Source organism: Polistes dominula, unplaced genomic scaffold (genome assembly GCF_049000335.1).
Source record: "Polistes dominula isolate Pdom_NZ unplaced genomic scaffold, Pdom_raw_medaka scaffold_35, whole genome shotgun sequence".
NCBI lineage: Eukaryota > Metazoa > Arthropoda > Insecta > Hymenoptera > Vespidae > Polistes > Polistes dominula.
Window position 1 is genome coordinate 3,657,298 of NW_028300968.1, and position 12,988 is coordinate 3,670,285.

Genomic DNA, 12,988 nt, shown 5'->3' on the forward strand with positions numbered 1-12,988 from the left:
GGAAAGTGCGATTTGACAGAGAAACTGCTTGTCACCGAGAGCAATATATTTAAGAAGATATGTTATAACTTTTGAGCCATTCGATGGATAGGATATGTGACTTCCATTGTAAGTACCAGGAAAAAGAACCGATCGGCCACGATACATTAGCGCCGATGTTTTTTTTACCACAGAAACGTCGATCGGTCCGTTGCAAAAATGGCCTATATATTACAACAAATCTGTCCTGTTGTCTTTGAGGTTATATTATCCATTTTAGTATAATATTTTTGGCTGCACCCATCGTGTAAATCATTATTTATATCTTTTATCTTAGAATTATCTTCTTTTTTGTTTTCTTTCTCGTCACGTTTGAAAATGTTCATGTAAACAAGTCAATTAATTTCACTTTCAGAGTGAAGTATAGCAAATGGAAGGTTTTAAGGTGAAAGATGAACCGATGGATGCATTAGCCATAGACAGTCAGGTTATGGTAAACATTTTGCATGAAACTGCGACACGATACGATTCGATGATACCGCGCGAAATTTAATAGAAACATTGCTTTAAGGACGAAAATATTGTAAGCGTTGTACTTAAAGAAGAACCCGGAGATAGATTTGATCCCGACTACATGGAGGATATATGCTCTGGTACTTTCGAGAAGGTATTTTTACCTATCGAAAATAACGAAGTGGATTTTTCCAATGAAATGGTAATGAGACTTTAATTATTATTTTTAACTATAAAAGAAAATCTTTACAATGATTTTGTCGTTGGTAGGTAAAATTGGAGTTGGAAGGAGAAACAAGCGGACACCCAAACTGGACGGCACAGATCACAGCGGCGAACCTTTGCGAGAAAGAAGATGGTATATCGCATAGGTGTTTAAGTGCAGCAGACTTTATGCAAGCTCAAGACGCAGAGAAACATCCTGTATTTTGTGCAAACGGACAGCAGCCAAAATTTTATAAGATTCAATGTTCCATGTGCAAGAAATGGTTTCTTAACAACGATTCCATGGTCACGCATTTAAGAACGCATTGTAATGGGAATCAGTGCGAGGTTTGTCATCAAAACTTTCAAGACAATTCTAGCTTACATGCGCACATGTTAACACATGTTGGCATGAGTCCGTTGGAGTGCAATGTTTGCCAGAAGAGATTTGCTTATAAGTGGTGTTTAAGAGATCATATGCAAATGCACTCGATGGATAAGCCATACGACTGTGACACTATGCAACAAGGATTTATGAAAAAGCCTGAAAATAATGATGAGCAATCATTGAGTACGGGAGAAAGACCTTTCGAATGCGACGTATGCCATAATACTTTTAGAGAAAAAGGAAATTTGAATCGACATATGCTGATTCACACTGGAGAGAGGCCCTACAAATGCGAGATATGCTACGCCGCTTTTAGGGAAAAAGCTAAATTAAATATACACATGCCTATACACACGGGTTTGAAGCAGTTTAAATGTACAATGTGTCATAGATCGTTTGCTCAAAAAACTGCTCTGAACAATCATATGTTGGCACATAGCGGAGAAAAGCCGCATGCTTGTAATATTTGCGAAAAAACGTACAAAAGGAAATCAGAATTAATCAGGCATACGATGGTTCATACTGGTGAACGACCCTACGAATGTAAAGAGTGCCTAATGACGTTTCGGGAAAAAGCTAAATTAAATTCTCACATGTTGGTTCATACCGGCGAAAAACCTCACGAATGTCATATATGTCACAAAGCGTGCGCGCGTAAATCCGATTTGAATAGTCATATGTTATTGCATACTGGCGGGCAATATGACTGCAAGGTATGCGATAAAATTTTTACGCGAAAGTCTGATCTGAACAGACACACTTTAATACATACTGGCGAAAAGCCGTTCGCGTGCGATCTCTGTGAAATGGCGTTTAGAGAAAAAACGAGATTAAATTCTCATATGTTGATACATACCGGCGATAAGAGGCACGCATGTCATATTTGTCAGAAAACTTTTAAAGAAAAGGCATCCTTGAGGAAACACATGTTAAGTCACACGGGAGATAGGCCTTACGAGTGTTACGTCTGTCACAAAGCATTTACGCAAAAAACTACTTTGACCAGTCACATTTTGGTACATGCTGGGGAAAGGCCTTATGATTGCAGTACTTGTCAAAAAGTTTTTAAAGATAAAGCTGCGTTAAAGAAGCATTTATCGATGCATATCAATGAAAAAAATCACGAATGTTTGATTTGCTTGAAAAAATTTAGTCGTAAAGCCGCATTGAACATTCATCTCTCGACCCATCATACATCTTAATCCGTAAAGATCTAGTCCGATTTTTCTTTACATCGAGCGCACCGTATGCTTGTAGACATATTACATGCTCACCGGTCGTACAATTACAAAAAGACGTATTTTCATTTCCTTTCTTTTTTTCTTCTATGTACCACAGAAATAAATTCATTTTCAATAGTATTTTACGTTCATTGCATTGGATATCCATAACAGAGAATTAAGTAGACGAATGATATAATATCTGCATCTCTTTCTTTTTTTCTTTACTTTAGACTAACCCTTTCTAATTAACTATAGTCGTTCTACATCGAACTTTCACGCTTTACTAATGACGATTATTTTCCAATTATTTGTTCACTTTGATTATCCTAAAATACATTTAGTTATAATGAATTGTAACATCCGCGTTATAATTATTCGCTGAAGGAACAATATTTTAGTCTTCCGATTGTTCCTACAGCGAAATTGTATTGATGAAAGACAAATTTGTATTGGAAGGGTTAATTAATGAATGATAGCAAAGCCTTACAATGCACAATGCACGATGCACTATACAAGTTACGCGATAGCATTCATCAATAATTTTACATATTATTTCTTTTCCATTAATTTCGATTATAATGTAACGCGATGTTTCTTTTTTTGTTCGATTCGATTATTATGTTTATACAATGCTAATGCGTTAATAAGAAAATGCAAAAAAGTACAACTTAATGTATATTATATGTAAAGTTAAAATAACGAGTATGCAAATTACGAGAGTTAAGATTATTATTATTCATTTCCTTGTAATAATGTCGTTAAATTTTTGTCTTTTATGCGCTTTTACGACATACCTAATTAGAATTAAACTATCAAGTTTTATTACATATGTTGTTTGATTTTGTAGTAGTTACAATATTTATTCGGCATATTTGACTGTGATTAGCCATCTTTGCTCGATGGTCCTTAAAAAAAGAAAACTTCTATTCACGCGATAACGACGAAAGTTTCCTTCTATAAAATGCATACAGCGTATATATATTATATATATATATATTATCTTTATATATAAACAAAAGAAAAGAAAACAAAAAAATAAGAGACTGTGGCAAAAATATACTTTATTCATTCCTTCGTTTTCTGTACACGATAAATATAATATAAATATAAGTGTTGATAACTGTATAAGAAATAGTTTTATCAACAATCGTACGTTTTATAAACTTAACTAAAAACGGAGCGTGAATTTAACTTGTAAAAAAGATCAAAGAAAGTATATTATACAAAATATTGCGATAGATATATATATCTACATGTATATCTACTCGACAATTTGTTTCATCTACGCTTCTCTCTGAAAGATTATTATTTTTAATATACCTTCGATATATATATATATATATATATGACGAACTAATCATTATATACTTGGCCATAAAACGACTCAAAAGTTTCTCAAGGAACTTCTTTTAACGAGCCTCTTTGCTGTCACACAGTGCAACAATTATTTTTATAAACGAGAATGTCTGTGATCACAGTTCTATTTTTAAGCACTAATATTTTTATACATATTTATTTTCTAATTGGCGTTCATTTTTTTTTTAATGCCAATTTTCAAACTTCACTTGTCTCATTTTTTTTTATTTCATAAGAAATAATCCATTAATTTGTCATGCTAACTATCGACAGTTTTTTTTCTATTTTTCAAAATTACCTACTATTATTATTATTATTATTTTGTTTTTGTTCAAACGTGATATCTAGATGGCACTGTAAGACAGTCTTGGAGCAGCATCGTGTAACACAGTAGCACTCGATAATATTGCGTACTCTAAGAAGAGTACTCTATCTTATTGCTCGAGTCAGTCTAGGTTGTTTCCTTGGGGTGAACGATGCATTCGAGAATGAATCAAAGTGAGAGTCTTACGGATACCGAGTATTTTCCTTATAAGAAAATATCTAACGTAACGTAAACGGCATGAGTTTTCTCTTTCTCCTCCTCCCCCACCTTTCTCTCTCTCTTTTTTTTCTTTCATAGCCTACCAAACTATGTATATCTGTATACGTATTATGTATCTTAGATATGTACGTATTTGTTTAAAAAAAAAAATCTTGAGAAAGAAGGGGGAGCGTGTCTGAATAAGGAAGAAATGTTAATTAATATTCTAAGTCGGTTTCATTACATGAAAAGACATTTGTTTCGCATCGATGAGAGAAAGAGAAAGAAATGTATGGTTTTTATTTTAATTAGCTTTAGGATAAACACTAATGCACGATGCTCAGTAAATCGGCTTTATTTATATATTTTGAACATTTAATTAATAAAATATGTATTATATAATATCGGATAGAGATCTTAAGGTAAAACGAGTCAAATTTGAAAGTAATTCAACGTTGTATATATAGTTTTTTCCATACATTTATTGATAAAATGAATCGAAGACACAAATAAGGAATAAGGAAGACAAATAATACAGTGAAATCGTACAACTTGTAACCAGGAACAAGACTACTATTCCATTATATTGTGAAAACATTTAATACGCATGGATAACATTGCAAATAAATTCCGTTATGGGTGAGCAAAAAAGCCAACTGGAGACAAGAATTATTTAGACAAATAAAATAACATCGTTTTATTTTTAGATCATAATTAGACATTTCTAAAACTAAATATATTCAGAATTTTGTCAACAACTTTTACAAAATAAATGATTTACATAATTCGCATTGGGGGAACAGGGGAAGGGGATATTTCTGAAGAAAATAAATGTAATATTAAACAAAATGAACAATTAAAAAGGAAAAATCTAATGGTGAGGATTTTATGGCAGCTAGTGGAATGTGATTTTATTGAGACGACACCAAGGTCCGCATACGTCAGATATTTTGAATACTTTCTACAGTTGTAAAGATGTTAGGACAATATACTAGCCCCCCCCCCCTCAAGAGTTAGGGAGATACTTCTCAAACCGGTTTTAAGATGTCAAAAAAAAAAAAGATTTATTCTTGAATTTAAATTTCAAAAAATAAGCCTAATAAAACACACACCGAATTATTTTGAGATTTGACTTGTGTTACTAAATGGCAATATACATATTTCATTTATTAAATGCTAAAAACATACATGTTGAAATACTTTTGCGCGTATGCGTGTAGATTTTTTTAGATTTAGAGATTCGATTATAAGCACGGTTTGTAGGTTGATAACGGTATTTTTTTTTTTGAATAAGAGGAATTTTTTTTAAGGAACCCATCAGTGTATCAACGTAGAAAGGCGAGAATTCATCTGGTTGGCCTTTAAAGTTTATTATTTTTAAATTGAGAAGAAAAAATATTGTGTATTGATGTGTATTCATAATAGAAATTCTTTCTTCTTTCACTCGTTAACCGTGTCATCAACGATCCATCAACTATCCGTTATACTTATGTTGCATGCACAAGGATTATACGAGTAAGTTTTAAAAGTGGGCATGGGATAACGAAAGTTACAGAGGATGAATTCTATTAAGAGAATAAATGCAAAAATCCCTCTGTGGAAGTAAGTGTTGCGCTTATTCGTTTCCTCTTTTCCTCATTCCTTTTTTTTATTGAGTTTTTTTATTGAGTTTTTTTATCGAAAAAAAAATGCGGTAAATATATTACCATTGAAAAGTAATAAAGATAGTAAACAAATTGTAAGAGTTAAATGTGAACGCTTAAGTACTTTTATGTTTTATGTTTTAAAAAAGAGCTGATGATTATTTTAATAAGTTAGAATATCAGGATAGAAAAAAACGTAACATGAATTTTTCCATTTAAAAGGCTCCGTGACTATAATATCAATATGACATGATTCATGCTGTTATGAGAAAATACATATATATTTTATTTCTGAAATATTATAAATGAAAAATGTAATATCTTATTTGTAGATATAATTGTATTCTTGTTTACACTTTTGTTACATTCCTCTTATAAACATATTTATCTTTTATTCGTAGATACATGAGATAGGAATAAACATAATAAGATTATTTAAGGATATTGATGAGAACATAACATAAGAGTCACGTACGCATTTATCAAGCGTGCAGATCGATTTATAACGTTTCTAGATATACGTGAGCATATTTTTTATTCATAAAATAAAAATATACTGACCTTATTTTTGTTAACTTTTTGTTAATAATTTACCTTTTCACACCTTATCTGTAATAATTGACACATTATATATAATTTTACAAATATCTTTGTGCAAAGTATTTAACGCGCATAAGGATAGAATAATTATTATTTTTTTCTACGTATATGCGTTGTTGAATAACGATATAATAGGAAGAAAAATATTGGTCTTAGGATAAAAAAAAGGACAACTTAAGAAAAAGAGGTATAGGTAGGATGGGATATAATGACCAAGATAAAAATAAGAAATACCGATCTCCACTTCTACTCTTTTCATTTTATTCCACCACCCAACAGACAAGTCATCTTTCTCCTTCTTCAGCAGAAACACTGGTTTTTACTTCGGTCACGACCCGATCACAGTCTCTCTTCACTGTTAGTAGGTATCATATCGTATATGCACGGTTCATTTCTTTAACTGACTTTACGTTTGATTCATCTCGCACAGTCGTTGATCGTCATTGAAACAATTCGGATATTCAATTTTTTAGTAGTCAAAATAGTAAAAAAAAAAAGAATAAAAAACCGGAAGGAAGGACGGAAGGAAAAATTTGGATAAGAGTGAAAAAACAAAGGTAAGAAAGAGAGAAAGCTGTGTTGTGCAGCTCTCTTTCTTACTTAAGAGTAAGCTAAGGCTTTTATATACGTGAGCTCGTGTCGCTTTCGCGGGAGCTCGAATAAGGTTAGTGAAACTTCTCTTGAATTTAAGGTGAATTTGAGGACAATACGACTACGACTACGACGACGACGACGAGAAGACAATAATACAATACGAAAGAGTTCCGCATACGAGAATCAACGAATACTACTTCCAAGTTTTTACAATAAGTATGATCGGTGTATATTTTTCTTCTCTTTGTTTTTTTTTCTTTTCATCATTATCAATTTAAACGAAGATCTAACTCATTGTGTTAGTTAATCGGATCAATATCGATTCCTTGGATATTCTTCGAAATAACGCGAGTTTTACGATTAACTGCACGCAGCAGCGTCTTCGTACACCTTGACTCGTTGATTCATTCGATTATTAACGTCTTATTAACGTTAATTAATTACTAAATCAAGTAATTAAAAACTAAACGGTATTATTTTGATTATCTGTGAATTAAAATTGTTCTTTAATTATTTTCTAACGGTACTTAGAAAAGAAAAACGAAGCGGAAACAATGTTCAATCATTTTATTTGATTTTGTTTTGTTTTTGTATTTGTAAAATATACTAGTGTAGAAAAATTTGTCCTAGATCTATCGCGAAAGTTTATAGGCAGATTTTTCGAAGTTTCTACTTTCGTTTCTCGAACATGGATTAGTAAGCAAGTACCCTATGTCAAAGTATCGCGAGAAAGCAAGTACTTCGATAATTAAATCAGCACGCAACATTTGACAGATTATTTATGCGTACGTTCGTGTTTATTATTGGTACCATGGCTTTTTCTTCCTCCAGTTCGATACTTCCGTATTTTGTATTATACATAAATCCTAAACATAGATGTGTAAATCACTTTGGCATTATTCCATCGCATAAATTCGATCGCGTAACAAACAACCGCCTTTTCTTTAATAGTCCAAAAGGGAAAAGTCAGATATACGTTTATCGCACTTTGATGTATTTAATAAAGCGTCAACTTTCTTCATTTTCACCTTTACCTATGCTATCATATGAAATTGTAATCATTTCTAATCTCTCTCTCTCTTCCTCAATGTTGATTACGCAATTAATGTCTCTTGTCAAACATTTTACTTTTAATTACTTTCTTATATAGAAACACATATTCGTCAAACCCGTAGACTTTTATTTATTGTTTTACTTTTATTATTATTATTATTAATTTTTTTCTTTTGTCTATTTACATAATCTTCGTGCCGTAGCTATAGTAAAAATCTACGACTTTTATTATAGCTTTTAATCTTGCCTTTATTATGCTTTCTTATATAAGATTTTCTATCGTCGTAGAAATTTTGAAAAAAATATTTGAAAGTTTTCAAAAGAAATAATTTCAAAGAGAAAACAATAGGTACCGTTCGATTTGAATTTAACACTATACGTTTTTGCGTTATAACATCTATTTACTATTAAGTCTCCAGTTTGCACTTTCCAATTGTGAACGTTTCCCGTTAAAGAAGGACAGGAAATTCGAATGAATGACGCTTTTGCGACGGACATGAAATATTTACGGTTAATTCGTGGTTAGTACTGGAAACACCCATATTTGAATGGTTATTAATGTCGAAACGGTTAAATAAAATATGCTTAAGAAATATCTCGCATTTCAGTCGACACGTTACTTCCTTTCAATTTTGCTTACGTTTAAGTTCTTTTAAATTCATATAACCGGTTTGAAACGAAATCTGTTCTTTTTAATTTTTTTCTTCAAGAATCATCTTTTTTCGTTTACGAGAACTAAAAACAAAATATTGTTTCTCGTATTCTCGTAAAAATGAAAGGAAAATTTAAACGAACGATCTAAATTATTGAAAAAAATATTACGATGATTAACACATAATTACCTTTAGTAATGATAGAAAAAAGAACAATTATATAATCAAAGTGAGCAAGCACTTTTAGAAATAATATGGTTTAAAGTTCGTTTCGTGTAAAGGTCGATTTATAATTTTATCGAAGTAATCTCGTACGAGCTCATTAGATGGCCTCCCGTTTCTAACGTTCTTTTTCTTCTTCTATTGTATTTAGATAATAAATTTCCTAGCGAAGCAACTTTGCCATAGACTTTCACTCGTTAATTTATTATTGCAAGTCAAGTCAAGTCAAACAGACATCCCCTTTAACCATTATATTTTCGAGCGTTATTATTTCATCGTCATAGTTTGTTGCAACTTCTTTAAATTACAAAGTTTCATCTCCATCTCTTGACGACATTTTCTAACGTTTATAATAAAGTTTATGTTTCAGATTCAAATAATAGAATAGAAAAAGGAAAAATGGTGGAAGTACTGTTAGAATCGGGAGGACAAGAGGTGGCCATCCCAAAAGACGTTTCGAGAGAAGGCACGCCAACCGAATATGCGCCTACGGATATGCAATCCTCCACCGAGATCGTACAAAAGTTAACATCCATTCAGGAATTTTATTACGGTCAAAGCGTATTTGTAACCGGTGGAACAGGATTTCTCGGCAAGTTATTAATAGAAAAGTTATTAAGAGGATGTCCAGGTATCAATTGCATTTATGTCTTGGTACGTTCGAAGAAAGGTAAAAATGTGATTCAACGAACCGAGGAACTCATTGACGATCCAGTTAGTATTATTATTTCTATATATAAAATTTTCATTGAATTTTTCTTTTATACAAAATAAATAGAAAAAAATTCATCGTTTTTCCAGTTATTTTCCAAAGTTAAAGAGAAACAACCTAAATTCAGTCATCGGATAGTTGCGATTGAGGGTGATTGTTCGATGCCTAATCTTGGTATATCGATGATCGACAGAGCTACTCTCATTCGCGAAGTTTCGATTATTTATCACGTTGCCGCGACCGTCAGATTCAACGAGAAACTCAAAACAGCAATAACTATCAACGTTAGAAGTCTCAAAGATTTGATATCCTTGTCTAAAGAAATGCCGAAATTAAAGGTAGTATTAAGTTTTACCCGATTGAAAAATCATGTTTCTGAGTATTCCTCATATTTTGTATTTCAGAGTTTCGTTCATGTATCGACGGCATTTGCCAATTGTCTCGAGAGTCCGATTGAGGAAAAGTTTTACGATCCACCTATCGATTCTGACAAATTGATCAACTTGATGGATTGCTTAGATGAAAAAATGCTCGACGATATTACACCCCAGTACGTTTCTCGATTCATCCCTATTTTCAGATTGATTTATTCAAAGATTTGTACAATTGCAGATTACTTGGAAAATGGCCAAATACTTACGTTTACACTAAATCAGTTGCCGAAAATGTGGTGAAAAAGATGGTTGACACGATGCCGATTGGAATTTTTCGTCCAGCAATTGGTTAGAATTGTATTCTCATTGTATTATTAATGTCATTTCATTGTAACGAAATGTAATATTTGTATATAGTGATATCCACTTATCGAGAACCTATTCGAGGATGGGTCGATAACATGTACGGACCGGTAGGAATAACAACAGGTGCTGGATTAGGATTAATACGATCCCATCATTGCGACGGATCGATGAAAATTCACGTGGTACCAGGAGATATGACGATAAATGCGTTAATCGCTACTGCCTGGGACATAGCTAATAATCCAAGGTAACTTAAACATATTTAATTGAAGAAATACTTATTACTCTTTAGTTTATTTCTTTCAGACCCAGCCAAGATCCTATTTATAATTACGTATCCAAAGATAATCCGATCACTTACGACGAACTAAAAAACATGTCAGCCAAATATGGATTATTAACACCAACTATGGAATCCATTGGGTATTATAGTTTTCGAAATAATAAACATCGACTGGTTCATCTTTTTTATGTTTATTTTGTACATTTATTGCCAGCACTTATAATCGATACAGTTGCCTTGTGCATAGGCAAACAACCAAAGTAAATCTCTTACTTTCTTCATTTTATTTTTTCAATGAAAAGAACAACTTTTCCATTAACTGATTTTTCGTCTGTTCAAGGTTGCTCAAGATATATAGTAAAATTCACAAATTTATGGATATACTTAGTCATTTTAGTACGATCGAATGGAATTTTACGAATGATAAATTAAGGGCACTTCACAACAAATTATCAATCGAAGATCGCGACTTGTTTTTCTGTGATATGAAAGAACTCGTTTGGGATAACTTCTTTCAAACTTATCTCCTTGGAATAAGGATATATGTTTTAAAGGATCCCATTGAAACGATTCCTCAAGCTCGCATAAGATGGCAAAGGTATTTCTTTTTTTATTTTTTCTTCTCTGATTTCACGTTGAATTAATTATTGATTTTTTCGTAGGTTATATTGGATCCATCAAGGCTTGAAATTGTTCATCCTATGTATCTTTCTTATCATCACTTGGGTTATACTTTCTAAAATATTTGTAGCTTTAGGATACGCTTAAATAAAAACAAACCCCTAATTATTTACGCTTTCGCCAAAGTTAAGCATCAAAGATTTCTTCTATTTAAGGGATCTGTTATAACAGGGCGGAGAAAGAAGAGCGAAGATTGCTACTTCAGTAAGAAACATTTCCAAAGGATAATATTTTCATCCAATTTTGTTTACTCCCTTCTAAATTTCGAAAGATTATATTTTTCAGATTAAAAGTCAAGTCTAGTCATTTCAATAAAGTACAGAATGTTGCAGTTTTGAAATTTCATTTATACGAATATTAAGATAACTTTGTATACATATTTAGAATCCCTTTGGAAATCTTTAATTCCAATATTCTGTAGATATATAAAATACGAATATTTATAAAATTGGACTATTATATTCTTAAAATTATTTGATTGGAGTTTGCGATCAATTGTTGAAATATACATCGAACTCTGTTAATAATAATAATAATAATAATAATAATAATAATAATAATAATAATAATAAGTAGGCATATATTCAAGGCTAATGTACATTATTAAAAACGTCAGATTATACAATGTATTAATAAATAGATGTACATTTTCATAACACTACATATTTATATGTACTTAGAAAAGATCTGAAATAAACAAAAACACGTTACGCGCTCGTCTATCAAACGCTTTTCAAATACAAGCATAATTCTAAATATGCATTTGCGCGTACAACTTGCGAATAAAATATTCATATTATTTGCAATGCGAAGAGCAAAGGGAAAAAAAATATTGTGAAACAGCATTCGACGTTCCTTAGATTTTTTCTTTTTAAATCCTTCGCGATTCCTTTAATTTGGTGTACTGTACTTTTTATAATGATTGCCAAAAATCTACAAAATAAATCAATAAATACAGTTTGTAATTCTTTTTACATAGAAACGTAATCATCATTTTTTTCAATCATAGCAGGAAATCTTGGAATTCTTAATAAATTAAAAATAAATTCAAAGGAAACGTTTTACATATTTTCAATGCTTTCTATCTGAATATTTTAGGTTTTATAATATTCTAGCAAAAGTACCGGTAAAATGCAGTAAAGAAGTGTATCCTCAAAATTTTGTTTTCGTAGATTATATCTGCAATATTGATTCTTACAAATTTATTATTGGGCCTACAAGTAAGTTTTCAGCGTTTTTTAATAGATAGTGTTACGAGTAGATTCCAGGCAGAAATGTCACATCTCATGTGTCATTTTTAAAGCTTGTGTATCTGTTAACAACATTACATCATCATATTTGCGCATTTCTATCGGCGTCGTATATTTTATGAAGCTAAAACATGGCAAGTTATGTGCCAAATAAGCGTCATTTGCGGGAAGCGCTGCTTCTATTCTTTAATATGAAGAAAAGTGCAGCTGAGGCCTATCGTTTGCTTCTGGAAATTTGCGGGGCGGAATGTATTGGTGAATCGGCGTGTCGTGAGTAGTTCAAACGGTTCAAAAATAGTGATTTTGACGTTAAAGACAAGGAGCGCTCCGGAAAGCCGAAAAATTTTGAAGATGAAGAATTGGAGGCTTTG

The 12,988-nt window shown here is 31.8% G+C and overlaps 2 protein-coding genes across 9 annotated transcripts; both read left to right on the forward strand.

The window, feature by feature from the left end:
- The first annotated feature begins 47 nt into the window (after positions 1-47).
- LOC107068658 (uncharacterized) lies at positions 48-5,849 on the forward strand. The gene is made up of 4 exons (XM_089173258.1): positions 48-108; positions 395-472; positions 551-694; positions 763-5,849. Exons 2-4 carry the CDS (start codon positions 410-412, stop codon positions 2,284-2,286), a joined length of 1,731 nt encoding a protein of 576 aa, XP_089029384.1. The 5' UTR covers positions 48-108; positions 395-409; the 3' UTR covers positions 2,287-5,849.
- LOC149032397 (fatty acyl-CoA reductase wat-like) lies at positions 4,030-12,325 on the forward strand. 8 transcript variants are annotated; one of them, XM_015325306.2, is made up of 11 exons: positions 6,679-6,790; positions 6,903-6,986; positions 7,121-7,239; positions 9,322-9,665; positions 9,753-10,001; positions 10,068-10,213; positions 10,276-10,385; positions 10,455-10,650; positions 10,710-10,946; positions 11,027-11,284; positions 11,349-12,325. In XM_015325306.2, exons 4-11 carry the CDS (start codon positions 9,351-9,353, stop codon positions 11,452-11,454), a joined length of 1,617 nt encoding a protein of 538 aa, XP_015180792.1. In that variant the 5' UTR covers positions 6,679-6,790; positions 6,903-6,986; positions 7,121-7,239; positions 9,322-9,350; the 3' UTR covers positions 11,455-12,325. The 8 variants fall into 8 exon arrangements, with proteins under 8 accessions (XP_015180791.1, XP_015180790.1, XP_015180789.2 ...); XM_089173257.1 differs by lacking the exon at positions 7,121-7,239 and having other exon boundaries at positions 6,677-6,790; XM_015325307.2 differs by lacking the exon at positions 6,679-6,790 and having other exon boundaries at positions 6,797-6,986; positions 9,310-9,665.
- Positions 12,326-12,988: the final 663 nt, after the last annotated feature.

Coding starts and splice junctions, on each gene's coding strand:
- LOC107068658 (XM_089173258.1), top strand. CDS start 410: ATGGAAGGTTTTAAGGTGAAAGATGAACCGATGGATGCATTAGCCATA. Junction 473..550: donor CCATAGACAGTCAGGTTATG/GTAAACATTTTG, acceptor CATTGCTTTAAG/GACGAAAATATTGTAAGCGT. Junction 695..762: donor TGGATTTTTCCAATGAAATG/GTAATGAGACTT, acceptor TGTCGTTGGTAG/GTAAAATTGGAGTTGGAAGG.
- LOC149032397 (XM_015325304.2), top strand. CDS start 4,140: ATGCATTCGAGAATGAATCAAA. Junction 10,947..11,026: donor TGCATAGGCAAACAACCAAA/GTAAATCTCTTA, acceptor CGTCTGTTCAAG/GTTGCTCAAGATATATAGTA. Junction 11,285..11,348: donor GCTCGCATAAGATGGCAAAG/GTATTTCTTTTT, acceptor ATTTTTTCGTAG/GTTATATTGGATCCATCAAG.